The 26,570-nt window shown below is 56.3% G+C and overlaps 10 protein-coding genes across 10 annotated transcripts; 6 read left to right on the top strand and 4 right to left on the bottom strand.

Annotated features, from left to right (window-relative positions):
- Positions 1-1,958: 1,958 nt before the first annotated feature.
- Positions 1,959-3,024, top strand: UV8b_01624 (uncharacterized protein; the record flags this gene model as incomplete). The annotated part of the gene is made up of 5 exons (XM_043139122.1): positions 1,959-2,356; positions 2,410-2,602; positions 2,663-2,710; positions 2,772-2,847; positions 2,909-3,024. The coding sequence occupies 5 exons, from the start codon at positions 1,959-1,961 to the stop codon at positions 3,022-3,024; spliced, it is 831 nt and encodes a 276-aa protein (XP_042995056.1).
- A 203-nt stretch (positions 3,025-3,227) lies between these two features.
- UV8b_01623 (uncharacterized protein) lies at positions 3,228-3,726 on the bottom strand (the record flags this gene model as incomplete). The annotated part of the gene is made up of 3 exons (XM_043139121.1): positions 3,228-3,250; positions 3,314-3,587; positions 3,655-3,726. 3 exons carry the CDS (start codon positions 3,724-3,726, stop codon positions 3,228-3,230), a joined length of 369 nt encoding a protein of 122 aa, XP_042995055.1.
- A 1,522-nt stretch (positions 3,727-5,248) lies between these two features.
- Positions 5,249-5,536, top strand: UV8b_01622 (uncharacterized protein; the record flags this gene model as incomplete). Its single annotated transcript, XM_043139120.1, has 1 exon — positions 5,249-5,536. The coding sequence occupies one exon, from the start codon at positions 5,249-5,251 to the stop codon at positions 5,534-5,536; it is 288 nt and encodes a 95-aa protein (XP_042995054.1).
- Positions 5,537-5,787: 251 nt separating this feature from the next.
- Positions 5,788-6,054, top strand: UV8b_01621 (uncharacterized protein; the record flags this gene model as incomplete). The annotated part of the gene is made up of 1 exon (XM_043139119.1): positions 5,788-6,054. The coding sequence occupies one exon, from the start codon at positions 5,788-5,790 to the stop codon at positions 6,052-6,054; it is 267 nt and encodes an 88-aa protein (XP_042995053.1).
- A 3,313-nt stretch (positions 6,055-9,367) lies between these two features.
- On the top strand, positions 9,368-12,152 carry UV8b_01620 (uncharacterized protein; the record flags this gene model as incomplete). Its single annotated transcript, XM_043139118.1, has 8 exons — positions 9,368-9,430; positions 9,620-9,690; positions 9,755-10,157; positions 10,250-10,331; positions 10,415-10,891; positions 10,998-11,313; positions 11,414-11,733; positions 11,812-12,152. The coding sequence occupies 8 exons, from the start codon at positions 9,368-9,370 to the stop codon at positions 12,150-12,152; spliced, it is 2,073 nt and encodes a 690-aa protein (XP_042995052.1).
- Positions 12,153-13,276: 1,124 nt separating this feature from the next.
- UV8b_01619 (uncharacterized protein) lies at positions 13,277-14,978 on the bottom strand (the record flags this gene model as incomplete). Its single annotated transcript, XM_043139117.1, has 2 exons — positions 13,277-14,690; positions 14,782-14,978. The coding sequence occupies 2 exons, from the start codon at positions 14,976-14,978 to the stop codon at positions 13,277-13,279; spliced, it is 1,611 nt and encodes a 536-aa protein (XP_042995051.1).
- Positions 14,979-16,593: 1,615 nt separating this feature from the next.
- On the top strand, positions 16,594-18,711 carry UV8b_01618 (uncharacterized protein; the record flags this gene model as incomplete). Its single annotated transcript, XM_043139116.1, has 1 exon — positions 16,594-18,711. One exon carries the CDS (start codon positions 16,594-16,596, stop codon positions 18,709-18,711), a length of 2,118 nt encoding a protein of 705 aa, XP_042995050.1.
- Positions 18,712-19,076: 365 nt separating this feature from the next.
- Positions 19,077-19,765, top strand: UV8b_01617 (uncharacterized protein; the record flags this gene model as incomplete). The annotated part of the gene is made up of 2 exons (XM_043139115.1): positions 19,077-19,332; positions 19,416-19,765. The coding sequence occupies 2 exons, from the start codon at positions 19,077-19,079 to the stop codon at positions 19,763-19,765; spliced, it is 606 nt and encodes a 201-aa protein (XP_042995049.1).
- Positions 19,766-20,253: 488 nt separating this feature from the next.
- On the bottom strand, positions 20,254-21,419 carry UV8b_01616 (uncharacterized protein; the record flags this gene model as incomplete). The annotated part of the gene is made up of 2 exons (XM_043139114.1): positions 20,254-20,740; positions 20,857-21,419. 2 exons carry the CDS (start codon positions 21,417-21,419, stop codon positions 20,254-20,256), a joined length of 1,050 nt encoding a protein of 349 aa, XP_042995048.1.
- Positions 21,420-22,270: 851 nt separating this feature from the next.
- Positions 22,271-25,069, bottom strand: UV8b_01615 (uncharacterized protein; the record flags this gene model as incomplete). The annotated part of the gene is made up of 1 exon (XM_043139113.1): positions 22,271-25,069. One exon carries the CDS (start codon positions 25,067-25,069, stop codon positions 22,271-22,273), a length of 2,799 nt encoding a protein of 932 aa, XP_042995047.1.
- Between the last annotated feature and the right edge of the window lie 1,501 nt (positions 25,070-26,570).

Genomic DNA, 26,570 nt, shown 5'->3' with positions numbered 1-26,570 from the left:
AGGAATTCTGGCATTTCCAACAGAGCTAATAAAAGAAGTATTAGGTGTCAATACCATAGGTAATGCATTTTTTATCTTCCGCAAGTTCTGCTAGATTAAGCAGCCTATTAATAAAGGCATAACGAGGCCTATTTTTAAATATAGCTCTTGACAAATCTGGGAATTGCAAGTACTCATTTTATTACACTATTTCCTAGTCTACTGATGTACCTCGTAGTGTACGGTTTTCAATTGGCTTAAACCCCGGTTCGCTATAAAGTCTGCACCTTTGCACCTTTGAAGGATAGATTCACACTTATGGAATGGCGTTGCCTTTGCTGGCCTCTGTCGGTATTCCACGCCACTAAGGAACATTGGATGTTGTGGATCATTGACGCCTTATTTTGCTAGATGAGCAGTTAGCCTGCATTCCTCGACATCTTTCTCAGGACTTGATTCTCTATATGGTAGAATAAACGTAGAATAAAGATATAGGGTAAAATTGCTGCTTCGGATGACACATACGACCATAGCCGCCAGATAACTCTGGATCCCGTCCGATCTCCGATAGATAACCTGGCGAGCGCTGGATTAGTAGTTGGGTCGGTGACGACCAGCGAATCCCCGGTGTTGTATGTCTTTGCTTTTTGCTGCCTCTTGCCGCAATTTTTAAGCCCGCGGTCTTGGCGGTCCGGGTCCGGAAAAGGCTATTCGTCCCCCGACGCGTTAGCGACACACCAGACCCCGATCCTCGTCTCGCGGCAATGGACTGCAAGTACATGCGGGTTTTCTCCCGCGGGCAGCTAGCTTGTGTCAACTATCAACTAGCACCTCACCTCAGCCCGCCGTCTCCCAGCCCGAGGCCATTTCGCAGCCGGGCCGGTCTCGGGGCCCCGCCACTGCCCGCGCTGCAGCCGCCAAGCCACGTCTCCAAACGGCAGGTCCATCTTGGCAGGTCACTTGCCTCGTCTCGTCTGAACATGGAAACATGCAGTCCTAAATTATCGAGCATGCAGTCCTGAATTATCGAGCATGCAGCCGACGTTAAGCTAAGACAGAGCCCTGTATCTTTGCATTAGGCACTCTTTTCTATTAGCAGCGAGGTATACACCGCATCTTTCTTTCCTCTCACTCGCACATATTTCTCCTTGTATGCCCACACATTATCCCGCACGACTTTTCCCCACGCGATAGCCTTGGAAGCGACTCTAATCACGAATGAAAAGGGGCACTTAGTCAGGAACAAGGCCAGTTCCCATCAATATATATGCACACTCTGAAAAGGTCCGGGAGCAGCGCAAGTAAGCAAGGTTACTGCACCTCCGCATAAATAAGAAAAATATATGCCCCACGCGAAAAACTCTATTTTAGGCTTAGCGGCGGCTGCTTTGCTCGGCACTCCAGGACTGTTGTTGCGCAACTTTACGTGTTCGCATCGTCTGACCTGCCGTCGCAACGGAACGGCCCAGATGGAATGAACCCATGCGAACATGGTGCCTGCGCCCCCTTCCCCTCTCCCCCACGCGCGCGAGGCCAGCGCCGTCTGCGAGGGCACCAGATGCCCGGGGATGCCGCTGATTCCGTGTCAGTTGCGCTCCTCGTCATGTCGCCGAGCCAAGTGGGTGGCAAGGGGGCGTGCGCGCTGCGCTGGTGGACGTCAATGTATGCTTTTGACTTTTGCGCGTGATCCCCGCGTCGAGGTTAAACTGTCAGGCTGGCGTTGCAGAGACTCTCCCTGAGCAGCGTGTGCGAAAATCCAAGGCATCGTGTATAAAAAACAATCTCGGCGCATCCTTTCCATCTCGGCCCATTCTGATAGCTTGCTGTTTTGCCATTTTGCCATTTTGCCGTTTTGCCGTTTTGCCAGTCCTTCCGTCACATCATACCATCTTCCATCCTCATCTTTTATCCTGAAGTTGCATCCTGGCAGCAAGCAGAATCCCCCATCTTCCTCCACCGCCAGGTAGCACACACACACCATGCGCCCGCTGCGCTTCCTCGCCCTCGGCTTCGCCTCCGTCGGGGCTGCGGCGACGCTGTCCGACGGGGAGATGAACACCCTGCTGCGCACCGACGCCGTGTCTCTTGCCATGAAAGCCCAGCCCATGTTCCTCATGGGCCAGATGCTCCGCAGACAGCCATGCATTCCGACCTTTGCCACCAACGGCAGTGCGCAGGCCAGGCCCTCCAAGCTGTGTGACTGGCCAGACGCGGCATGCGACTGCCGGGCCCCCAATGTCCCGGTCGGGACTCCCCTGCCGTCGTTCCCCGTCTACTTCGTGTACAGCCAGTGTTCCAACTCGTCGGTGCGGGTGGCCTATAACCTGTTTTACACAAAGGACGGGTATACGCCCGAGAACTTGTTCGGCCATCCTCTGTAAGTTCGCGGCATCCTTCCGGGTCAGGAGCTCGGCTCTGACCTTTTTCCAGCGACTGGGAGCGTGTCGTCGTCGTCTGGAACAGAACCCGTCCCGATGAATGGTCACCCTCGAGACTCTTCCTCTCTCAACACACGGGCTACCAGCGCATCGACTGGGGTCGCATCAAGAACACATTCGCCACGGGAGATTCTGCCCGGCCGCGCGGTGGGTGTGACGGAGTCAAAAACCTGGATCATCCAAAGGTGAGCTTGGCACGAGAGACAAGCGCCGACGTTGCAATGTTGCTGACTCTTGATACACAGGTCTACATTGCCAACGCGAAGCATGACATGCACCAGGAGAAGAAAACGGTACGTTGCCGAAACGGCCCCCTCACGTGTACATCAAGCCTGCATGCTAACTTTTGTCAAGGCATTCGTCGATGTTCTGTCGCAGCTTACGGATAATGCCTTCAGATCCGACGATTGGTGGTATTTCCCGCAACGGGGTACGTATTCTAGCTCGTTGCATCCCCCCTAGGATCAACTGCTTGACTGACTCTTCAACAGGAGACTATATACTGGCTGACCTGTCGACAAGCATCGGCAGATTGATCGCCAGCTTTGACTGGCACGAAGCCGATGCGTCTCCAAACAAGGTCGCGGCAAAGCTCTGCTCGGCATAAACTGCTTTGGCTTTCCATTATACCCAGTTTGTGCTACTGTGATGGTGGTTATTTTAATTGGTGAGGAGGCAATAGACTATCTCCTTTGTTCTGCTGGTGTCCATGGTAGAGACGGGTTGATCAAACACGGGTGTTTTTTTCCCTGGGGAATATGTAATCTTGTTGGCAAACAAATAGAGGCGTTATGAATCTTGTACCTGAATTCAGTCTTGTCTGATTCTTTCGGCTGCTGCAGTTGTCAGCCATACATGCGTCCTGCGTGATAAACGAGAGATGGATACTGCGTTACTCTTGAGATGAGCCATCAGCACAAATACAGCGTCCCGGATGGTAAAAAGCTCCATGTCTGTCATCCGGTACTCGCCAGAGATGGAAATGACCTGTATCCAGTCGAGCCGGTAGAGTCGAGGACAGGCCTGGCCATTGAATTGGGGGCGACAACCAGGGAAGCTGGCGCCTTGGGCTGGTTCAGGTTGCCAAGGTCCGAACAGACGCCGCTTTTGGTTGCGCTTTGTCGGCGTCGGGGTCTTTGTTCGCTGTTTTCTAGGGTAGAATTGCGGTTGCTGTACACAAGTAAGTTCCAGGCTTCAGATACTACCAGCATTCAAACAAGTCTCTGGTACTTTTCACGGCCGACTTTTCCGTACGGAACAGCTGGTCGTACTTGGCTTGCCAGCCGGCAGCTGGATGGGGCTTTGTCATGGCTGGGCTAATACCTCAGATAAGTCAGGCATCTTGGGACACGAAAAAGAAGCGCAGTGGTTGAGTGTGATGACTACAATGTCTCGTTTCAACCTTTTTGACGAAATCACCATCACGTAAGGAAAACAGCGAAAGACTAGCTCAGCTATTGAATGACCATTGAACAAGCAGACTATTCAAACGGCAACGAAAATCCAGATCCGGCAATGCCCGTAGCTTCGAGTCGGGTTGTTCCATATGCCGTCTCCTCTTTTTGATTTGCGAATAGTCTCGCCATCCGCCGATCCGCAGGTATGACTGCAGTGCCAAGAGGAACGAAGTCCCGGGCAATTACAGTGGTTGGGTGCAAGGCCTGTCTATTTTGAAAACAGCAGTGGAGCAGAACCATTTTGACGACGCTCGACAGAAGGGGCTGGACTTCCTCGCACGCTTCCTCATGATTTCCAGATCCTACTGTCTAAAGCACAAAGCATACTTGCTTCACCGACAACAGCTTTCAGAACATGTCGGTTCCTCGTATTACATCGGCCGGCACTGACCAATTCTACTAGGGGAAGGGCCATGAACAGGGTCCGGCAAAATTCACGAACAATCTTAACGCCGTGTTCTGTTCTGATGATCTGGTATGTGACTTATTATTATTATCACCATTTACCGTAGATGTCGTCACATCTGAGAATGCCAGTTTGCTGTCGAACCAGATAGACCACATTGCCGGTATGCTCAACATAGAGCAAAAGTTCCGGCAAACTTTCGACCAGGGCCGACAGTTTGCAGATAGTACCTATTCGAGGCAACACTCGAGCACCCCAATACGCCCAACTGAATCTTTACCTACAAGACAGACGATTGCGAAGACCGGTGCATGGATGATGCCAATGTGCATAATCTTGCGTCACTTCCGTAGCTGGGCTTCTTGCCAAGAAGTCACAGCGCTTGCAAAAGGACCAAGGGCACCGTTTTCTCGCGTGCTGATCCGTATCTTGTCATTGGCAACAAGTTCCAAGGCCAAGGGTAAGTACTTTGATGGATGAAAAAGGACAAAAGTAAGCAGCGGGATAAGAGGGCCCTTTATCCCAGATGTCCGGAATTTTCACCGACGACGACGACGACGACGGCGGCGGCGGCGGCGGCGGCGTTGAAATCAAGAAACGTCTAGCCCTCATTCTGGAAACCTCAGGTCTGGGCGTCAGCTAGGAGAATGTCCACCTTTCACGCCAAATGACTCTACTCGGCCATGGTTTGCGCGGGTCGACAGCTGCTTTACCGACATGGGGTTGGATTTAGCCGAGAGAGAAAGCCCAAGGGTTGATTTTTCCAGGATAGCACTGCGTGTGTTATTGGGGGAGAAGCAAAATGACTGGGTGCTCACGACCACATGGGCAGTGCGAGGATGATGCAAACAGCCCAGAGAGCGAGCGGCTTCATGAAGCTGTATGACTCCCAGAGGTGTCTATGCCTGGAGGAATTCTTGCAGGCATAATGCTCGTTCCATCTTGGTCGATAGGAAAAGTCAAATCATATGCCCTTTCTCGACCCTTCTGACTCAATAGCATCATATGGACTTGACTCCGCAACGGGCAAAGATGTTGCGCAGCTCGCCAAGGGGCCACGGTACCAACAGCATGCTCAGTCTGGGCAAATTAACAAGACCTCCTGGCGAAGAGGGCTGGGAGGCCTTCCCGGAGTTGTGAATGATGACGCGGCCGCGTTTAAACCAGCACCAAGTGCTACTGACGACATGGATACCGCTCCGTCTCAAAGTTCCTACAACGTCGCATCTACACGGGCCCCTGTAGGATGGATCTGACCTTCATCTTTACCAGCCGAAAGCCGAAGCCAAGGGAACTCCCGCTTTCCCCCATCATTCATCAGATCCACCGCGTTGGCCTGATACCTGAGAAGCCAAAGCGGCAAGGTACGTTGCGTCCCTTCAGGCTGCATCCCCAGTTTGCCTGCTCTTAAGCCGCAGGCAAAGCTCCGCTTTCCCTAGGCAAAACACACCGTGCCGTGCCACCAGGATGCCAGCCATTCCCCTCCGTGCAACATACGGCACAAACCATGCGCTTTGCTTCAAGACAGGTCACAGGTCTCGTCACTGCACGCTACCTGTCATGTCAGATCCTTCTGCATAAGCGATTTTGTGCGTCAAGGCTGTTCTGCATCAAGGCTGTTCTGCATCAAGGCTGTTCTGCATCAAGGCTGTTCTGCATCAAGGCTGTTCTGCATCAAAGGCTGTTCTACATCGAGGCTGTTCTGCGTCGAGGCTGTTCTGCGTCGAGGCTGTTCTGCGTCAGGGCTGTTGGCGCTCCCGAGGCTATCTTCTGATCTTTCTCGCTTGTCGCAAGAAGCAGCCCGCGGACGAATTCGTTCGCTGTCGCCAACGCAAGAAGGTGGGGTTGATTTTGTTTTGCTCCTTCCATGCCCCGCCAAGCCGAAACTAGCAAGACGGCATTATCCCCAGCGACAACGGGAATCAGCATTCCCTGAGACGCCGGTACGGCTATGAAACTCGAGTCAGCCGCAGCGGCTCTGGATCCCCTGACCTGTTCCATAGGTAAGGTGACGTGAAAGACCGTGACGCGTGTCCTTGTTCTCTGCTTGATCATCTTTCGGCGAACCTAGCTCTACCGCACCGCGGCCGGCAACCAAACTTCAAACGACTATATGCAGTATGATATGTATAGTATGTACTGGTGGCCCCGTCAATCGAGTGGCAAGATCCTATGCAACATTGTTGGAAAGGACCGTTACCACCGACTCGGCAATTGCCGTGCAAGACGCCATTCGTACGTACTCATACGGACGGGGAGTGGTGAGGTGCATGCTGACAACAGGCCAATCAAAGTATTGACAATGGCAGAAGATTTCTCACACCTCAATCTCTACCGCGAAGATCGTCGGGCGGCGCCGCCGATGCCGCCAATGACAATTGCTGCTTGGCTGACGGGACATGCGTCATGAGACCCCGGTCAGCCCAACAGAGTCCTACTCGGCACTGTTCTTATGACGTTGTTCTTATTATATCCCGTCTGAAAGTCCTCAAGCTGACCGTGGCCCGGAAGACTTGTAGTTGACTCCGCACTGCGCAGTGCATGGGAGGCGGCACTAGGGGGCTTCCTTGGGTAGCAGCACAGGCAAAAGGATCTTCGAAAGCAGCATACAAGTAGGTGCTGTAGGTGCTTCCTCTGCACTGCTGACCAGGCTAAATCCACCCCTGCACTTGCAGAGGAAGAGAAAACTTGGAATCACAGGGTTGCTGCGTCGCCCAAGACTGGCAGGACCAGGTTCTGGAGCGCATGGAATAGTTGTTGAATCCCTTTCCGCACCCTTCGTCCCATCCTCTCCCTCCTTGCTCTCTCTCGACTTTATGCCAGTTCCCCGTATCCATCGACGTCCTCTGTACACGTACATGCTGCCACGGTGCCACTGCCGCGACTGCATTTGTGGCAACGTGTGGATACAGGTCTAGTGGTATGTACGCCACTATCCATCCTGGGCTCTTGACCCATGTAATATTGACGCGAATACGCAAGCAGGATAAAGGCGGGAAAAAAAAAGCCATGGGCCTGCTCAAGGTTGGATCGAAAGATTGCTTGATGCTGCTTCCCGACGCTAACGTGGCCTTGCCGCGCTGCCGCTTTGGCCGACCTTGCTTCGTCCATATGGCGCTCGACGACGACCGACGGCCCTGTCGCCTACGCGTCGGAAGCACCCTACCCATATCTCAAGCGCATTGTGGACGACGGGTGCGCACGTGTAATCGCGTATTTCTGGGTCCGGTTCATCTCGATCGATCCAGGAAAACGGCCCTAGTGCAGTGACCAAAGCTACTCGGCTATTAATAAGATTGCCCAGAACGAGTCGTCCTACCTGTCAGCTTGCGTTCCAGATTCAAGATGATGATGATGATGACTGGGGAAGGATGCGGGTTGATCAGGAAGAGAGCGTGCCCTAACTTGGACTGCTGCACTGGGAACGCCACGCTCATGTCTCACTTTGGCGCCGCACAATATGAAAAGGGTACATGTAATCTGGCAAGGCCATGAATTGACGGCGGCGTTTCGAAGCCCACGCTCACCGATCAATCGGCAGACGCTCCGTGCCGTGGACAGAGAAGCCCAATATCACCGCTAAGCGAGCCTGGCACCTGATATTAATTCAATTATTCAGTCAGCTAGCTTTAACCCACGGTGGGATCCATCCGCCGCTGCAGCCTCACCCTCGAGGCAACCAATGTTTGTCAAGCCCGGCTCAGTGCCTGCCCAGCACCTGCCCAGCACCTGCTCACCACCTGCTCACCACCTGCTCAGCTGGAGTCAGGATGCCAGCTCCTTCTCCCTGATTCTTCCTGATTCTTTCTGGAGCACCAGCATCACCACAGAACAGCGCTATCTCGTCTCCCTCAAAGGCTGTTAACAGTACAGCAACAAACCCCCTCCCCTGGCAGCACAGCACCATGAATCCTCGCGAATCTAATATGACGAACATGACCAATGGCGTTTGCGACTCTGAAACGACATCTCGACTATTTCCGGTCGCCCGTATGGCCGTTCCGAAATTTGTGTGAGCGCATCTGCTCCGAGCTGACTACAACTGGATAACCATCAACTGGGGCCAACTGGGGCCAACTGGGGTCAACTGGGGTCAACCGGGCCTTGTGGTTTACCAGAAGAGAAGACCAGCGGGCCGGGCCGTCGTGCTCGACTTCTCAAACAGACTCGACCAACAACCCAGTGCCTAGCAAATTTCCCAGATTGCGCATCGCATGACAGCTCTCGTCCGTTTGCACTGGACGAAATGCACTGTGGCCTGCGGGATACATTGACCGTTGCCGTTGCCGTTGCCGTTGCCGCTGCCACGGCCCGGCCAGAGGCCAGCGGCCAGCTTGGTGCCCGCCCTCTGCACGATCCCTGCCGGTGCTTGCTGATGATGCGGGTGCTTTATTGAACCTCCTGCATTTACCCAGTCACCCAGTCACCCAGTCACCCCAGGTCCCAAGCTCATGGTTCTTTTTCTCCCTCAGTTACACTCCTTTATTTCCATGTCATTGTCTTGCAGCACTCACGGCCTTTCAATACCAACTTTGGAAATTTCCTCCACTCATCACCTCCTCTAGTCATGCATTCCCCTACGGAGTAAAGTTGCATGCGCACAGATTAGTCAGGCTTGCCGGCTCCTCAACCCGAGGCAGGGTTGCGCCTGCCTGCCTGCCTGCCTGCCTTCCTTCACAGGAACCGCTTTTCGACAGGAGAAGAGGCGCAAGACCGCGGGGCTTTTCTCACCCCGGTCGCTCCTGTTTTAGGCCTTCGGTGGTATGGGCTTCTATGGACCGCGACAACAGCTTCACTCTCACGTTTTTTTTTTTTTTTTTTAGTGGCAGAATTATTATTACTATTACCATTTACTCTCTCTTCTACATTTACAGATCGTCTCTTCTTGTCTTCATCCCAGTCACTGGCGATTCGCACCGCCGGGTCTGTTTGGGTGAATGCATTCACTGTCGCTCGTTGGCTTAAGGGGACTGACTCTTCTGCTCCTCCGCCAATATCTGCTCAGTTCCCAACAAACTATCTGGTTGCTGGTCTTCAATGCTTCCCAGATTGATTCTCGGTTCAATCTCGCCCGTTAGCCTGTTATCATGTCTACCGCAAAGGCCACCAAAAAGAGTGCCTTTTCTTGCGAGCCGTGTCGTAGGCGCAAGGTAAGTCCATTTTGGTTAAGCATGTACCACTGTGACCGGAAGGTGACGGCGCTTGACCAATGCACACGCCTCGCATTCGTACAAAAAAGACATGCATGCCACGTTCTTTTCCCGTTGGTCATGTTTTATCTCAGTTCTCGCCTCTCCGTGGATACCGCACTTTCTTACTGTAATTTTTTTTTTTGCCAGGTGAAATGCGGAGGCGAACAGCCCATGTGCCAACGGTGTGCTGCTCGCAGCGATGATTGTGTTTACAAGCTGTTGGTTAACCCGAACTTGCGCACCAGCGCCGTGCCATCTTCGCTTCTGACCGCCCTCATGCAGCAATCCGACATTGTCATACACTCAGCGGCTGGAGGAACGTATCAGGGAGCTTGAGGATCAAGTTTCCAACCTCAAGAAATCTCCCCCATCGCTTGCCGGTTCATCCCATTCGAGCCCTCTCGTGTCAAGCAACCACGATGGAACATCACAGGCTACAGGCCGGGACACCGACGACCAAGGCGTCAGTCGAAGCTTTCGAACCCTCAAAGTCGACGACAAAGGCAGTATAACGTACCATGGAGCTACCAGCTTCTTCAACCTCCCCAGCGAACGGAACGGGTTTGGCTTATCGGATGTCTACTTCTTGCACACACCATCGATAGATACGGATAGTCAACGACGGGAACGCCTCATTAGCAATGCATGGCACCAGCGTGCTATGGAGAATCTCTCCGAGATACCGGTGTGTGATTCGTGTCCAAGGAGCAATTGGCCTGTCGATGGTCGAGCGCTGTAAAGCAAACTACAAGATATCCTAACAAAGTCGTACACCAGGAGCCTTTCCAGTACCTTCTCAACGTGCACTGGTGCTGGATTCAACCGCTTTTCAACTTTATATACAGACCGGTTTTCACGCGTACGTGTTCTACAGGATCGTCGGGATGGCGGCTGCCTAGTATCCTGAACCGGCGAGAAGAACGAATCGCTAACGGACGGCAGGCGATATGCAATGTATGGGCCCGTACTATTCTCACACACTTCTCAACGCCGTGATCTCGCATTCGATCCGGTGGGGGCGGAGTGACGCGTCAACAAGACGACTGCTGGATGAATCATACCAAGGAGGTGCGGTTTTTGGCAAGCACGCCCGAAATATGCTATTCCAAGAATTGAGCAGCGGGGTTTGTACGATACCTACGATCCAAACGCTGCTTTTGCTCAGCGCGCAGGAATGCAGCCTGGGAAATTCTACGCAGGCCTGGACCTACAGTGGTATCGCATTTCGGTTGATCGACCATCTTGGCATTTGCGTGGATAGTCAACGTTTTCCAGGATCGGTACCTTTGAGTGACGAGGAGCTGGAAATACGGCGGCGCATCTACTGGGGCTGTTTCTTCTGGGACAAGTTGATTTGTCTCTACTTGGGACGTTCTCCCTCCTTGCAGCATACAGACATCTCGCCATCGCAAGTAATGTGTAAGTTTGGCGCACGCAACCCGGTCCTTGCGGATGAAACTAGCATTTGCTCTGACTTGTCATCTTTTTTTTCTCTCCTCTTTTTTTTTTTTTTTTTTTTTGGCAGTTGACGATTCGGCCGAGGATGATGTTTGGGTCCCCTTTGGCACACCACAGACGGACCCGTCTTGGAAATACCCTCCGACCACGGCTCACTCGGCTTCTTGTTTCATGAGCATGTGCCGACTTTCACTCATCTTCAACGAGATCCTCGTCCACATGTATGATCCGCTGTCGCAAAATACGGACACCGAGATCCAAGAATGTCTCGAGTCCCAAGAACCGTTGTTGCGGCAGTGGTGGCATCAACTCCCGGTTCATCTCAAAATCGATGCAGCCGCGTTACCTGCGCTAGCCCCACCATCACATATTGTGACGCTGAAGTAAGTGTTTGGACATTGTGGGCGTCCGCCCGAGTGCGCAGAGAGGTTTCCCCAAGAGGTTTGCGTCAACAGAGCAAGGCATGCTGAGAAGTCGAACCAGTTGTCTGTATCACGTTTTCAAAATCCTGCTGTATCGGCCGACGCTCACTGGCAGAGGTCAACGAGGAAATGACGATACGTCGCCCGTCGAACGGTATCTGGTTGAGAGCGTGACATCAGCCACCTCCATCATGGCCATTTTTGATCTGTTTTGTCGAACATTTACCATGCAGTACTGCGTCCTGTCTCTTGCCTATTGCGTGTACATAGCCTCATCCATATTCCTGCTTCAAGTCCAGGCAGCCCCTGGAGACCACCAAGCCATGCGGAAGCTCACGTACTGCATCCAATGCTTGCAGCAAGTGCGACAAATCAGTCCGGGTAGGCGCGCGCCCACCCCTTACTTTTCCCGGTCAGCTGTGCTGGGAACAGTGCTAACGGAGGGGCTCGACGCTTTAGTCATTGAATGTGCCTTGAAAAACATTGGCAAAGAGCTTACAGAGGTTGGCATCCCGTTCGGCGGCAACTCTCCCCAATCGCCACCGCAACCGCGAAAATCGCCAACTGCGGCCGAGTCGAGCGTGCCTCGCTCGGGTCCCGCATATCAACCTTCTCCCGAGACCAGCGCGTCGGAACCCAACATTTCGCACCCGGGTTATCAGCCGTCTTTCAACCAATATTTTGGTCCAGACGCCATGTCAATGGGGCCTGGGGTCTTTGAGACCATGTCGACCCTGGAGCCCCTCAGCATTCGGGTGGGAGCTATTCCAGAGCCCGAGTTGCCGCCTATCTACGGCTGACGTATTAGGAGTGCATGGTGGCAAATAGACGCTTTCCAGAGTGTCATTTCCGGATGTACATTAGCGCTGCCCCTGACGGCTTTGAAGCTGTCGGCGTCAACAATAGGGCGTGTGCGTACCATGCTCCTTCGGGTGTGTTGTTTGTCGACCAAGTATATGCTGTCTGGTGTATTGTTTTCGGGATACCAGGGATCATGCGGCGCAAACCCAATCCTTGGCGGTCTCTTTGTGCATGTTTTTGGACATTGAAGAAACAAGGCCCCGTCCCAGACGTGCTGATGGCTGCGAAAGCTCACCTGTTGGGCGAGTTGCCCTGCAGCAGCAACTTGTCAGCGTCGGCGTTTGATCGGTCACAGATGGAACCGGACGCCATGATTAAATGATGGAGTAGCGCTGCTGAATCAGGTACCTCGGGTACTCGCACGCAAGAACGCATCACAAGGAGACCACGTAGTCGGGTGATGAAAGCTGTAATGCATGCATTTGATGTTTTGCGGTCGTCCCGCCCCGAGCCTTTCCGGCAGACCCATGGCAAAGACGCGAACCACGCCGACCGATCTAGCCGTCTATGCTGCCCGACCCCATGTAGCCATTGCTGAATCCCACAGGCCGTCCTGGCAGTTGGTCCAACTACGACTGTGATGCGTACTGTACTTCAGACCACAACCACCGAGTAAGCGAGCGCAAGGCTGGCTGGCTGTCTGTCTGTCGCCCGCGATGCCACAATGCGGCGGAGCCAAGTGGGGCAGACGGGCGCCGCCGCCACCAGCCACACGTTGCGCTAGTCCGGGCGTCTCCACCAGTAAGAATTAAGGGTCTCCATAGGCGTGATTCCAGATTCTGGAACTGGAACTGGAACAGGCTTGAAAAGGGAATAGACGGCCAATATCTCAGGCAAGGGATATATATAAACAGCACGAGATTTTGCGCCAGGCCAAGCTTGAAAAAGAAATGCGCGGCCGATGCGCTCCATCTCGTTGCTCAGGCAAGGTATATATAGTAAAAGCACGAGTTTTTTTTTTTTTTTTTTTTTTTTTTTGCGCTAACTGGAGAGGGAGGGGGAAACACATAGAAATAAAAAGTTTTACCCCCCCTTCTATCCCACCAACCGGATATACATTTTTTCAGCTTCCAACGTCTCCCAACACATGCGATGCCATTTGCCGCGGCGGCACCTTGGCTTGGAACATGGCGTCAATCTCGCCAAACGTACGGCCCTTGAGCTCGGGAACGTGGAAGAAGCTCCAGACGGTGGCCAGGGCGGCCAGCCCGCCAAAGATGAAGCCGACCTTGCCTCTGAGGTTGCCCTGGTCCGGGTTGACCATGTACGGGATGGCGAGGTTAAACACGATGCCCATGACGGCCTGGGTGGCCGTCGCCAGGGCTATGGTCGGTGCCCGGAGAGAGGTGCTGCTCGCTTCGCCGAGGATGGCAAAGGCCATGGCTCCCAGCGATGCAAAGTAGACAAAGGCGTAGACGACGGTCAGGCCGGCCTGGACCCACTTCGCCGCGCCCGTGCGCACGACGTCGAGGACGCCAATGAGGAGCAGAATGGCGGTCAGGGCAACCAAGCCGCCGATGAAGATGCGGCGGCGGCCGTGGCTGTTGATGACGAACCAGCTGCACACGGTGCCCAAGAGACCGCAAGCCGTGACGCCGACGCCGACGTCGAAGCTCTGGCCCGCGGGGAGACCGGCGAGCTGGAAAAAGTACGTCGAGTAGCCCAGGACGAAGATGATGCCGACGAGGTGCTGGCAGGCAAAGACGCCCGTGCTGATGCCGGTTCGAATGCGGTTCGTGCCCTGGAGACACTGGATGATGGCCCCCTGATCCGACTTGGCCGCTTCCTCGGCCGCGATGGTGGCCTCGAGAGCGACGAGCTTGGCGTCGAGGTCGAGGTCGACGGCGCCGGAGCCGGAGCCGAAGCCGGAGCCGGAGCCGTACAGCTTCCGGATGGACCGCCTGGCGTCCTCGCGCCTCCCCGCGCGCGCGAGGTACCACGGGGTTTCGGGGGCAAAGGGCAGAAAGACGACGAGGAAGGCGCAGAAGAAGAGCTGCATGGCAAAGGGAGCGCGGTACGCCCAGCGCGAGTCCCACTCCCCGCAGCCTCGGATGACGGCGTTGGACAGCAGCTGGCCGCAGCCGATGCCGAGCTGGACGCCGGCAGTGGAGATGCCGCGGAAGACGACGGGCGCGCACTCGGACGTCGCGAGCGGCGCCAGGGTCAGGTAAAAGCCCAGGCCCAGGCCCAAGATGAGCTTGGCCACGACAAAGGCGGCTCGGGACGTGGCAAAGACCTCGCCCAAGATGCCGCCCGTCACGACGGCCACTCCGACGAGGAGAGACGGCTTCCGACCGACCCGGTCTGCCATCCACGAGCACAGGAAGCCGCCAAAGAACTGGCCGACCGAGGACACGGTGTTGAAGGCAGTCTGCCAGTCGGCAGGCAGGACCGGTTGGCCCTGGTAGAGGTATCCAAAGTCGCGACGAAACGACGCCACGCCGAGCATGCCGCCGTTTACTTGGGCGTCAAAACCCCTACTCTGGTCATCAGCAGGGCGGGCATCTCTCTGCCAAGGAGCACAATTCGCATCTTGTTCAAGCAACACCAACACGGGCGAGAGCGTACCAACCCACAGCCGCCATGGACCAATAAAACGACCACCAAACCAGGGCTGGGTGGTTGGCGAAGACGTCTCTGACGGCGAGTTCGTGTTCGAGTGTGCGGTTGATGCGCACCGTTTCGTGCTTGAGGTGGACGTGTTGCACGTCTTGCACGTCGAGACGGCGGCCCTCGAGGGTAACCGGCTCGGTTTTGCGGTGCATTTCTGCCCACGGCCCGTGTCGAGCCTGAGCCCCTGTTGTTTGCTTGTTTGCGTCGTTCTCCTCCTTCTCTTGGATTTGCAAGAAAGAAGAGCAGGACGGATGGGAGAGGCAACTCTCAAAGCTGGGGCTGAACACTCGGAGCGCGCAAAGGGTTTGCGGGGAAGCAAAAAGCTGTGGGAGCCATGAACGGATATTTGATGTGTTTGACTTGAGCTTGAGCACACCAGCGCCAAAGGAGGCGGCCGACCTGCCTTCCAAGTTCAGTCAGTGCCTTTGCATCGAGATTGCTGGTAGGCAGGCGCTGCACTTGGCCCTTTGCATTCTCCACCCCGCTACTTGGCTGAGATGCCGTGGCACCTATTGGAAGTGTTTTCCCAATCGGCACGGAGTATCGGGTTAGGGAGGGAGCATTTGTAGTTTGCAACTTGCAGGTGGGAGGCAGGCTGTGCTGTGCTGTGCTGTGTTGTGTTGAGCTTCTGTGAGCGAGCTTCTTCTTGACCGGGAATTACTCGACTCGGGTGTGTTAGGCCCGGGCTTCCTCCTTTGGGGAGGAAAGAGGGACGAGAAAGGGGAAAAAAATACTAAAAATAAATAAATTAATTAATTTAAAAAAAAAAAAAAAAAAAAAAAAAAAAAGAGGGGCAGCCCGCAGCCAGCCCGCAGCCCGCAGCCCAACTGGCTGGCCACTTTTGTCAACCCAGAGGCAAAGCTGAATCTCCTCCTTCTTGTCTTGTCCCCCGCACAAGTGAAATCTGCAACGGCAATCTGCATCTGCAATCTGCAAATCTGCAATCTGTAACCTGCAGTCTGCCTGCAGTCTGCAAACCTGGGTTGCGAGGCCAAGGCCCTAATTGGCAATATTCGGAAATGACACATGACAGACGACTTGCGCAGAGAGTTTGTATCTCCATCTGGTCTAGTGTCTGGGGTGGGGAGCCAGCCTGTGGCGCCCCCTGACGGAGCGAGCGGGCATGGCTGGCGCCGCGGTGCTTTCCAACCCCTGCGCCAGCCAGAGAGACCCGTCGCCCCTTCCTCCCCGATGGAGTCGGAGTCCAGAAAGGGAAGGAGCATCGACGGTTGCCAGTTCCTGGGCCCAACGCAGCCGTCCTCTCTAGGATCCAATGACCCAAGCCGCAGGACGAGAGCTGACGGTCCAGTCCAGAATCAAGGTTCATGGGGAGCGGAAAACGACGGGAATGCACTGCAGCTGCACGCACCCTGTTGTAGTAGTAGTAGTAGTTGTTGTTGTTGTTGTTGTTGTTGTTGTTGTTGGACAACAGGGGGTTCGGGAAAAAAAGTTAAGCTCGTCTGCCATCGACTCATAGGGCTGCTAGCTTGTTAGGGTGGGGCCTCTGTCTTGCTGCCCCGACCAGGACCGACCAGGACCGAAGAGGAAGGCTGGGCGAGGCTGGGCAAGGCTGGGCAAGCCGAGCCATGGCTTTCACCATGCTGCAACCTCGGCTACCCTTGCTGGCTCCCCGTCACATTTTCCTTCCGTTGACAGTTTGCTCACTGGCCACCGCTGACTGACTGACTACCGAGGACTTCAACAGCGAGACTCCCCGAACGGCTCCCGCTCTCGTGCGTCGTCGAACCGTTTGTCTCGATCCGACACATGGCAGCCCCCCCGCCAATCCTGCCGCCGCTGCAACCGCAACCGCAACCGCAGCCACGGCCACGGCAGCACCCGCAGGAAGAACCGCCTCGACCCCTGGGTCTTTCTGGACAGGAAGCGTCTGCCACGGACTCCCGTAGTATCTCAGGACCTGGTGGTGGTGCTGATGCCGGCGTCTTGGCCAACGGCCGTCCTGGAAAGCGGCCTGCCGCCCGGGGGACCGCCTTCTATCCTCGGAAACGGGCCAACACTGCTTGTCAGGTTTGCAGGGCTCGCAAAACCAAATGCGACAACCGGAGGCCGAGTTGCTCGTATTGCCTCAGTGTCGGTGCAGCGTGCATCCAGTCCGCCTTCGACCTGTCCAGCTTCGATCCCGCCAGCTTGAAGATATTGGACCGCCTCGATGACCTGGAGCGTTTGCTTCGTGCCAATGCCGCTGCTGATGCTTGTGCCGCCCTGGCGACCGTTCCCGGGCTTGCCGCCTCCTCGTCTTTGCCTTTTCTTCTCCAATCTTCGCACCTGGCGTCCCCTTGTGGACTTGATGCCAACGGTATCCCTACCTCTTGCTCGAACCAAGGTCAGGCTTACGACCCTGGACATGGCATCAGTAGCACCGGCACCAGCGCCAGCAAACAGGTTCCAACGTCAGACCGTACTGTCCAAGACCAGCCGGTGTTAGATAGCGTACTCCCTCCGCGCATAGACCGCATCCTAGAGTGGCCGATCCTTTGCGGCAGTAAAACCCACGGCTCACCCGTTTACCGAGTGCCTCCAGACGCCGTGTGCTCTCCAGTGGGCGCGTCATCGCTGGCAGCGCTCGTGGACATGGAGTCACACCGCATCTATAGGCTGCTGGACAATTTCTTCCTCTACATCCATTGCAAGAACCCCATTCTAGACGAATCCTCGGCCCGCAGGATGGTCGGCAGAGCGTTCCTAGACGGCATCGATTGGTCGCCAGCCTCCTGTTTGGCCATGGTTATATGTGCTCTGGGGTGCATTGCGACCCCGTTTGGGCCGAGCCCGGAAACCAGGATCGGAACTCAGGCCTATGCCGACTCGCAGGTGTTTTTCCAAGCCGCCCAGAAGCGCATTGGCATCATGCTGGCCAGATCGGACATTGTTGGCGCGCAGTGCCTGTTTCTCTCAGGTGTCTACATGATGATGGTCTTCCAGCCGATTTACGCGTGGCGGTTCTTCTCGCAGGCACTGGCGGCATGTCAGCACTTTCCTTTCCTCGCCAAAGCGCAAGATATGCCGACGGGAACGCCTGGCTCTCCTGCACCGGCATGTATGGGCCGACAGGACACCCAAGAGCAGGCCTTGTACTGGTCGGCATGGAAGTCCGAGAGGGAGCTCCGGGGAGAGCTGTCCCTTCCAGACTTCGACATACATCATTCCGGCAGCACCCTGTATCCACCCTTCTTCCCCGCGCCACCCGCGCCTCCGCCGGACTCCCCAGACGGCCCGGATTCCGAGGCACAACGGTCCAGGGCCTCCTGGCTCTTCTACCTGGCCGAGATTTCGCTTCGGCGCCTGACCAGCCGGCTCTGCAGCGAGGTGCTGAGTCTGCGTCAACGGTATGCATCCAACTCGGCATTTTTGGACGTGCTGGCGGACGTGACGGCAGAGTACGAGGCTCAGGCACAGGAGTGGTCGGACAGTCTGCCAGGCGAGCTTTCGATACGCTCGGCGATTGACGAGGACGGCATCGCGCGGTCCGTCTTGCGGGGCAAGCTCATCAACCTGTACGAAATGGTCTACTGGCCGTTTGTCATGGTGGCGCTGAGTGCCGCTGCCGGCGGGCAGTCGCTGAAACCGCAGTACGCCGAGCTGGCCAGGCGCGGGCTCGACACGCACATGCATCAAATCCGGGCCAACGAGCCAGGGTTTCACCACCGCCATCACGGGGGGTTTTTCATGATCCGGGCCTGCGCTCGGAGCGCCTTTTCGCTCGTCGCGGCTGCCAAATCGGGCATGTCGATGCCGGCAGAGTGGGATGCGGCCGTCCACAAGGTGATAGGCATGATGGCGTACTGGGAGGAAGAAGACGGTGATGTGGCGGCGTGGAGGTCGAGGCTGGAAAGGGAAGCTGCTTCAGCGCACGAGCTGAGTTGAGGGGGGAAAAAAAAGAGCATCACCAGGAAGGAGAGGAACACAAACGGTTGAGCTGCTGCAGGCTCATTTCCCATGATGGTAAGCGGCAGAATGGGGTGAGGTGGAGCGCAGCGAGGCAGGGTAGGGTCGGGTCCCGCTGACGGCTCCCCGGTTCCCCGCTTTGCACCTGCCGCCAGCCGCCAGCCGCCAGCCGCCAGGTCAGATTGCGCTGGCGCTGCATTGCGTCATTCGGTTCCATGTCGTCAGCCATCCCGCCATCCTTTCCCCTCTCGCGGTCCCCCATCATCCATCAGTCCGTCGTGTCGTTTGCACCCACTCCAACAGTCAACTTTATTCAACTCAGACCCCCCCCCCCTCTCCCGGCAATGACCATCTTCCCCTTCCGCCTCGCCCGCCCCTTTGCCCGCCTCGCCGTCGCGCCCGACGGTCCCGCCGCCGCCGCCGTCGCCGTGCCCCCCGACGCCCAGCGATGCACCCTCGCGGCCGGCTGCTTCTGGGGCACCGAGCACCTCTACCGCCGCCACTTCACCGGCAAGGGCCTCCTCGACGTCCAGGTCGGCTACATCGGCGGCGACGCCCGCGACCCCTCCTACCGCGCCGTGTGCGGCGGCAAAACCGGCCGTGCGTTCTTCTTATTCCCTCCCCCTTGCCTTGCCTTGCCTTGCCTAGCACCCCCGCGCTCACATAAACGGCCGGCTGCGCAGACGCGGAAGCCGCGCAAATCATCTTCGACCCGCGGCAGGTGTCGTACCGCGCCCTGCTCGAGTTCTTCTACCGCATGCACGACCCGACGACGCGCAACGCCCAGGGCCCGGATGCGGGGACGCAGTACCGCTCGGCCATCTTTTTCCACGACGGGGAGCAGGAGCGCATAGCCCGCCAGGTCACGCGGCTGGCGGACGAGCAGTGGTGGAAGGGGGGCATCGTCACCGAGATTGCCCCCGCGGGGCGGTGGTGGACCGCCGAGGAGTACCACCAGGAGTATCTGGGCCGCAATCCGGGCGGCTACGAGTGTCCCAGCCATTTCCTGAGGCCGTTTCCGCCTCTGCAGTAGGGGAATGGATTCGCCGGGGTGCGGTGTCGTCGACGGTCGAATCGAATTCCGTGAGGGATGTCGTCAGTCATGGTGTATAGGGCCTCTTCTTTTTTTTTTTTTTTTTTTTTTTTTTTTTGTGGTTGATATGTAGAAAACGAGGGAATCTTACGATAGCAGCCCACGGGGTTAGGAACGCGGGCTCAGGTGCAAAAGAAAACAAATCAAACATGCACAGCTGAGAACTACTGTATTGACGAATTTTTTTTCTTTCTTATTTTCCCTTTCTGTCCCTGCTTTGGCGGGGCTTGGCAATCTAACTTACAAGTACACTGCGCGTCAAGGAGAGGAGTCGTTTTTGGTGCATCACGTATACACGTAAACCAAACTTCATCCCGGGACACTTCCCATCCGCCCCCCGTCGCAACCAACCAGTCACGCATTCTTTCCCCGCCCCCGAATATCCTCCCTCTTCTTCTTCTTCTTCTTCTTCTTCCCTACCCGCCTCGTTACTTGCGGCGGTTCTGCTGCATCATCAAGATCTGGACCATGCGGACGAAAATGTTCAAAAAGTCCAGTTCCAGGGCCATGCTCTCGTTGACGGGGTCGGGCCGCACCACGCCGGCCTGGGCCAGGCGGGCGTGGTGCAGGATCTTTTGCACGTCGTACAGGGTGAAGCCGCCAAAGACGGCGAGCCCGCCGTACAGCCAGAGGCTCTCGCTAAAGGCCAGCGTGCGGACGGCCGTGGCGGGGATGATGAGCGGGGCCAGGCCCGACACGGCGACAATGGCCGCGCCGGCGAGCAGCGGCCCGCCGATGTACAGGTACTTCTCCTGCTTGGCGGTTGCGCCGACCACGGACAGGGCGCCCATCATGGCGGCGGTGTAGAGGCCGGCGCGGGCGAGGAGCGGCGCCGGCACAAAGGCAAGCAGGGGAGCGACGAAGGCGGCCTGGGTGGCGTTGAAGGCCGTCCAGAGGGCGTACTTGGGGACGTAGCTAGCAAAGGGGGGGGGGGGGGGGGGCCGCGTCAGCAAAAACCCAGAGAGTGAAGGAAAGAAGGGGGGGAGGGGGGGGGGGGTGGGTAATGGAACGCGGCCGGGGTTTTGACTCACTTGTCCGGGCTGACGGATCGCGTTCCGATCATGGTGGCAAAGCTCAGGGCCAGACCGCCCAGCCCGACCACCCAGGGGTTCGTCACCATCAGCCGGTACACGAAGCCGCTCTGCACCATCTGCCTCGCCGTCAAGCCGATGATGCCGATGCCCAGGCCGGTGTGCAGGAACGTGTTGTTCAGGTACTCCCTCTCGTACAGCGGCATCCCGCCGTCCTCGCGCGTCTCGCGGTTGAAGACGGCGTTGATGGCCACGAGCGTCCCGCCAAAGACGGCGCCTCCGACGAGCAGCTTCCTCGCGTTGGAGCCCGCCGGCGCCGCCTGCTGCGCGGCCTCCTGGTAGTACGATCGGGCGCTTCCGGCGCGGCCGAGGGCATTTCGAGCGGCTGCTGCTGCGGCGGCTGCGGACGGGACGCGCGAGCTGAAGAAGCTGTCGGCGGGCTTGGCGGCGCGGCGGTGCAAGCTTCGCAGCGGCGCGGCGGATCCAAGAGCCGGCCTGGGCAGCTCGGGGAGTCGTTGCGCGAGGCGCACGGGTCCTTGCCGCACGCTGACGGTGAAGGACATGGTCGTCGAGAAGGTTGGGAAACGAACCAGGTCTGGGTGTTGGGTGTTTCGACGGTTTTTTTTCCTTGAACAAAGTACACAAGGGAGCGGGTGAGTCGGTCAGTCCGTCTGTGACGGAACAAAAGAAATAAATGTCGCCGACTAATGCCTGAATAGGCTTACGAATGCATGACGTCCAAGCAAAGCCATAGGCGGAGGCGGGAGCCGCAAGCTCAACTCGCAAGTCACGTGGTGGGTCGAAGATGATGGAACGTTCCAAACTTCCTCAGCTTCGTTGCGGCTGCTACGCACGGACCAGCTACCTCATATAGTGTCGCATTACGGAGTACACCCGGTGCCTACCGCGGAGTTCCGTACCGACTACAACCACTAACCTCCAGGCAGGCAGGCAGTCAGCAGCACCTACTATTGTACGGAGGTATATATCGCCGTATGTTGACATGATAAAAGGCCAATATCGCCGCACTTTGTATAGCGTCACATTTTCCTGCAACACCTGCACCTACAGACAACACTGGCGGCTTAAAGTCAACATTTGGCGAGCGAGGCCAGCCTTGCAAGCCCGTCAAACATGCATGTCTATTGCTCAATCGCCAAAAAAAAATAACATCATGACCCTGCGGTATCAAGCCTCAAGCCTTCCTTATCCAACCTAAATAATGTGTACCCAGTGGCGGTAGTTCCACTCCCATGTGCTGTCTGTCATATAACGTAATCCCTGGAGACCCATTGGAGGGGGAAAAGAAAGAAAAAAAAAGATGAGAAGTGAAAAATAGCTTGCTTTGCCTCATAACCAGATAGCTTGCCTCATACTCAGCTCCCCAAGATGCAAAACAATGCTGCAGGACCCGTCATCTAAGCCCCGGAACGCTCTTCTCAATGATGAACCGTACTGGCTGCCGTGCTCGCCTACTCACAAACCCCAGTCCGGAGCGTGGGAGAAAGCTTGGTGTCGTCAGCATCGCTACACTCATCGCCTTGGGCGGTGCAATCTCTCCGATGCCTTCGTTAGCAGACGCCGCCCAAAGGTCAGCGGACGTGGCCGGCTTCCCTGCTCGATCATCGAATCCCCACTTGGCAATGCTGCCTGCTCGGAGCCACTGCTCGAGATTGCGGCATTGGCTCACGTCCGTCCACTGAAGACGAGTGCAGCCCCTGAGAATGTTCTCTAATCCCTTGCCTGTGACTCTGACACACCCGCGGACGCTGAGCCCCTCGAGCTCGTTGAGATGCAGCGCGATGCTTTCCAAGCTCGCGTCGCTCACGGCACTGCCGCAAAACGCCATCCTCAGCTCGCGAAGCTTTGCAAGTCCCAGGGCGACCACTTCGGTAGACGTGTCTGAAAGAGCGCAGCAAAACGACAGGTTTAGATGCGTGAGATTCTTGGCCGCATTGACGAGGGCCACGACTGCGTTGTCCGACAGATACGTGCAGTCAGCCAGGCACAGGTGAGTGAGCTTCTCGAACCGGAACTGGGCCCACGACTGGAAGCCGACGTCGGTGATGGACGTGCAACGGGTGAGAGACAGTGACCATAGGCGATCCGAAGCATGCGCGGCCAAATGAGCCATTGACCTGTCCGTGATATGCTTGCAATATGACAGGTCCAGCTTCTTGAGCTTGGGGCACCCGATGACGGTTCCGGGTGGCGGGCAAAACGCGCTCTGGGCCTTGTGCTTCGAGTCGTCTTGCCGCTTCTGCACGGAATTGGGCTTGACAACGCTCTTCTTGACCGTGGGCGACTCGGGGACGACCCATCCCACGACCCGACAGAGCAGATTGTCGCCGACCTTGCGGCAGTTGCTCCAATCGATTTCCTCCAGTTGCTTGGAATTCTCGCTCATTTCAAGAATCTGGTGAGCCGACACGTCCCAGACAGACCTCATGCGCCAGATCCTGACGTTTTTGCCACATTGGTGCCATAGCGCAGCGAAGCCGTCGTCCGTGACATGAAAACAGTTGTTCAGATCCATGGAGACGGCCCGGTTTCCGATGAAAGGCGCTAGGACGTGAATAATTACGTGGTCCGTGACAAAGCGGTTGTAATGAGACAAGTCCACGTCGTTGCAGACTTGGGGGGAAGCGGTGAGCAGGTCACGCCAGTGCCTGCTCACCAGCCGCAAGCGCATGAGCTCCTTGATGTCAAAGTGCTTGAAGATTCGCACGTAAATGTCGGCTGTGAGGCTTGGCACCGCCGGGGGCGAGACCGACCCGCCCGTGGCTGTTCTGGCTCGCTTTGCTGGCACGCCTGATTCCGAGGAGCTCTCGCTGGAACTGAACCGGATAGGGGTCAAGTCTACGAGGGATGGCCTGTAACCGTTGGGTCTCCCCGTCACTGGACTTTCCGACTGTGGAGTAAGAGGTGCCAAGGACTGCCGTCTACGGTTCCTCAAGTTCTCCATGTCAACGCTCAAGAAGGGATCCGGATCTTTGGGCTCCATGACGTCCGTGTCGTCTTTGCTGCTTGACACCTGGCTCGACGGCGAGGTAAATGTGAGGTTCGGCATGGAACCCTTTACGGCAGCTGAGGGAGTTGAGGGATCCGACCTCGATGGCCTCTCCTTGTCGTCGTCGACAATCACCATGGCTGTGTCCTCGTCTTGGGTTTGGAGCCGCAGTCTCGCCGTTTCTTCAACCTGATGCCTGACGTCAGGTGGACAGTTTCGCCACAGCTCGTCCAATACCTCGCCGGTGACCATGAGACACTCCACTGTGGTGATGGACCTGACGGTGGCCGTCCGCCCGGGTGAAAGGCCCAGACTAGCCACTTCACCGAAATACTGACCAGCTTTGAGCCTCGGCCTCGGCTGTACGATTCCCGCGGTGTCGACAGATTGGGTTTGTCGCTTGGGTGGCTCGTGAACAACTTCGGCTTCGCCTTGGACGATGAAGAAGATTTCGTTGCCAGGGCAGCCTTGGCGGATGATGTCCGTGAAGGGGTGGTAGGTCCTGGGCTGTACGCTGAGCCCCAGATAATGGAGGATTTCGGGTGGTAGGTCTGAAAAAAGAGGCAGTTCTTTCAACGTCTTTCGGATATTCACGAATCCGCTGCTAATGGCGCTGCTCACGGCAGGATCCTCGATAACACCCGGGCTCGGTGACTTGCGCTTTTTGGTATTGATGACGGCACCATCCTTGATCGTCCCGCTCTCACCAGTCGAAACTTTTCCGGGAACAGTGGTTCGAGTGGGACAATCGGGTGTGGTTGACTTCAGGCTGACGCCCCGCTCCTGGCGCTGCTTCTTGAGCAGAAAAAGCCTCTCCTGAGCTTCCTCACGAATGGCCTTTTCCATTTCGGGAAACTTGGGCATGACGAACTGCAAGTCTTCCTTCTTCAGAACGAGCAAAAGACATTTGCTCCGCGCTATAATGGTAGCGGTGCGCGGCATATCCATGAGGACACCAATCTCTCCGAAAAGGGCGCCGGGTTTCAGTTCCGCGTAAGTCGCCTCACCATCGCGGGATGTAACAGCGACCACGCCACGTACCAGCCAATACATGGCCTTTGCGTCGTCTCCTTCGGTGATGATGTGGTCATTGGGCCCATTGATCTGAGGTTTCATGTGATTCCCAATGGCGACAAGAAATTCTTCGGGTGCCGAGAGGAAAAGGGGGAACGATCGTATCCGTGCCACTAGATCCAACGGCATGTCTCGAATTGTCGAAGCGGTCAGTGGCGAAGGCCGCACTGGGCGGGTGGGATTTGAGTCAACGTCGAACGATCGGAGTACAGAGCTGGGATTGGTAGATGCGGACGGAGAATTGGCTTGGTGATGATGTGCCAGCGCCCTGTAAGGCGAAGCCGAGCCGGGGGGACGAATACGACGCATGACTAGCGCTTGGAGGGGGGGGAGCAGTCAACCGATGAGATTTCACAGACGAGAAGGACGTATTGCCGGTGTGCGCCCCACCAAGTCAAGCAAACGGTGTGGAAGAATGCAGTACAGGCCGGATGTACGCGTGCGGCCACAGGTGCCTGTACACAGCTTGGCCTGAGCGGCCACTGCTCGGGAAAGTTATGTCTCGACAGACGGGTTCCTCAACAGGAAGGGAGGCACCCCAGGATACAGGTGATGATAGCGTTGCACCGCAGACGGATAGGATGCGGTGAGGATACAGCATGCTCCGAGCAGTAGTTGTCAAAAGCCGCAACCTTTTCGCATGGCCCTCGGCAAGTTCCAATGACGCAGTTGAATGCCAGTTATGTGTCTTTTTCTGAGGTGTTGATGAACCATTTAGCAAGCTGCGGGAGATTTCCAGGCAACCAAAGCTCCCAAGAAAGCGACTGGGGGGATGGATATATATATCGAAATGCCTCGTTTTTCCAATTCAAGTCGCATCCGGCGGTAATTGAAGCGCAAAATAACGTAAAAATGGGAAAAGGAAAAAAAAAAAAAGGAGGCTCGCCCCTTGTGAGCGACCGCAGTTATGATTGCAGATCAACTGCAGCAGCCTTGGCCGGGAGTAGGGTCGTGGCGCCTAGTGGCTAGATAGGATTCCCGATGCCGCACAATATACTCGCTTCGGTAGTCTGGTTTTCAGATATCGTAACTTCGAGAGCTCTGGATTGCGTCGTGGATGCTTCGTGACCGAGCTGGGCAGTCGGAGGATATTGGGGACAAGCCGGATGACGACGGTTGCCAAGTGCGGGACGAGCCAGGTAGTATGATGGATGGTAGATCAGATGGAGGCCCGGGGTGCGAGCGTAGCTTTGCGGGAAATGTCATGACATGAAAACTGCCGTCAGATAGGTAGAGAGAGAAAGGAGGGGGGGGGGGGGGAGGCTGATATGGCAACAGGCTGGAGTGGAGAGAAGGGATGCTGAAGATGGTATGGAAGAGGATAAGCATGAGGCAGGCGATGTATGTTTTGACGCTGGTGCGAAGGAAGGCCGACTACCAGGTATCGGAGGGGTGAGGGTCCTGGCTGGGGACTGGACTGGAGCTTGTGGGTGCGGTACGGTACTTGCGCCAGACGCACCAGACACTTGCGGCAACACTCCCCGCGGGTAAAAGTATCGCCTAGCAGGGGGAAAACGCCACCACTCATTACAACCAGTAGGGGAAGGTACGGGCGCACAGTTGAGAGTACCTACCTTAGGTACGGAGCACAGTACGGGTACGGAGCACTCCGTAGAAGTCCTGGTTGGAT

Source organism: Ustilaginoidea virens, chromosome 1, assembly GCF_000687475.1.
Source record: "Ustilaginoidea virens chromosome 1, complete sequence".
Taxonomy (NCBI): Eukaryota; Fungi; Ascomycota; class Sordariomycetes; order Hypocreales; family Clavicipitaceae; genus Ustilaginoidea; species Ustilaginoidea virens.
Note: the sequence above shows the minus strand (reverse complement) of the source record. Positions and strands in the feature narration are given on the sequence as shown.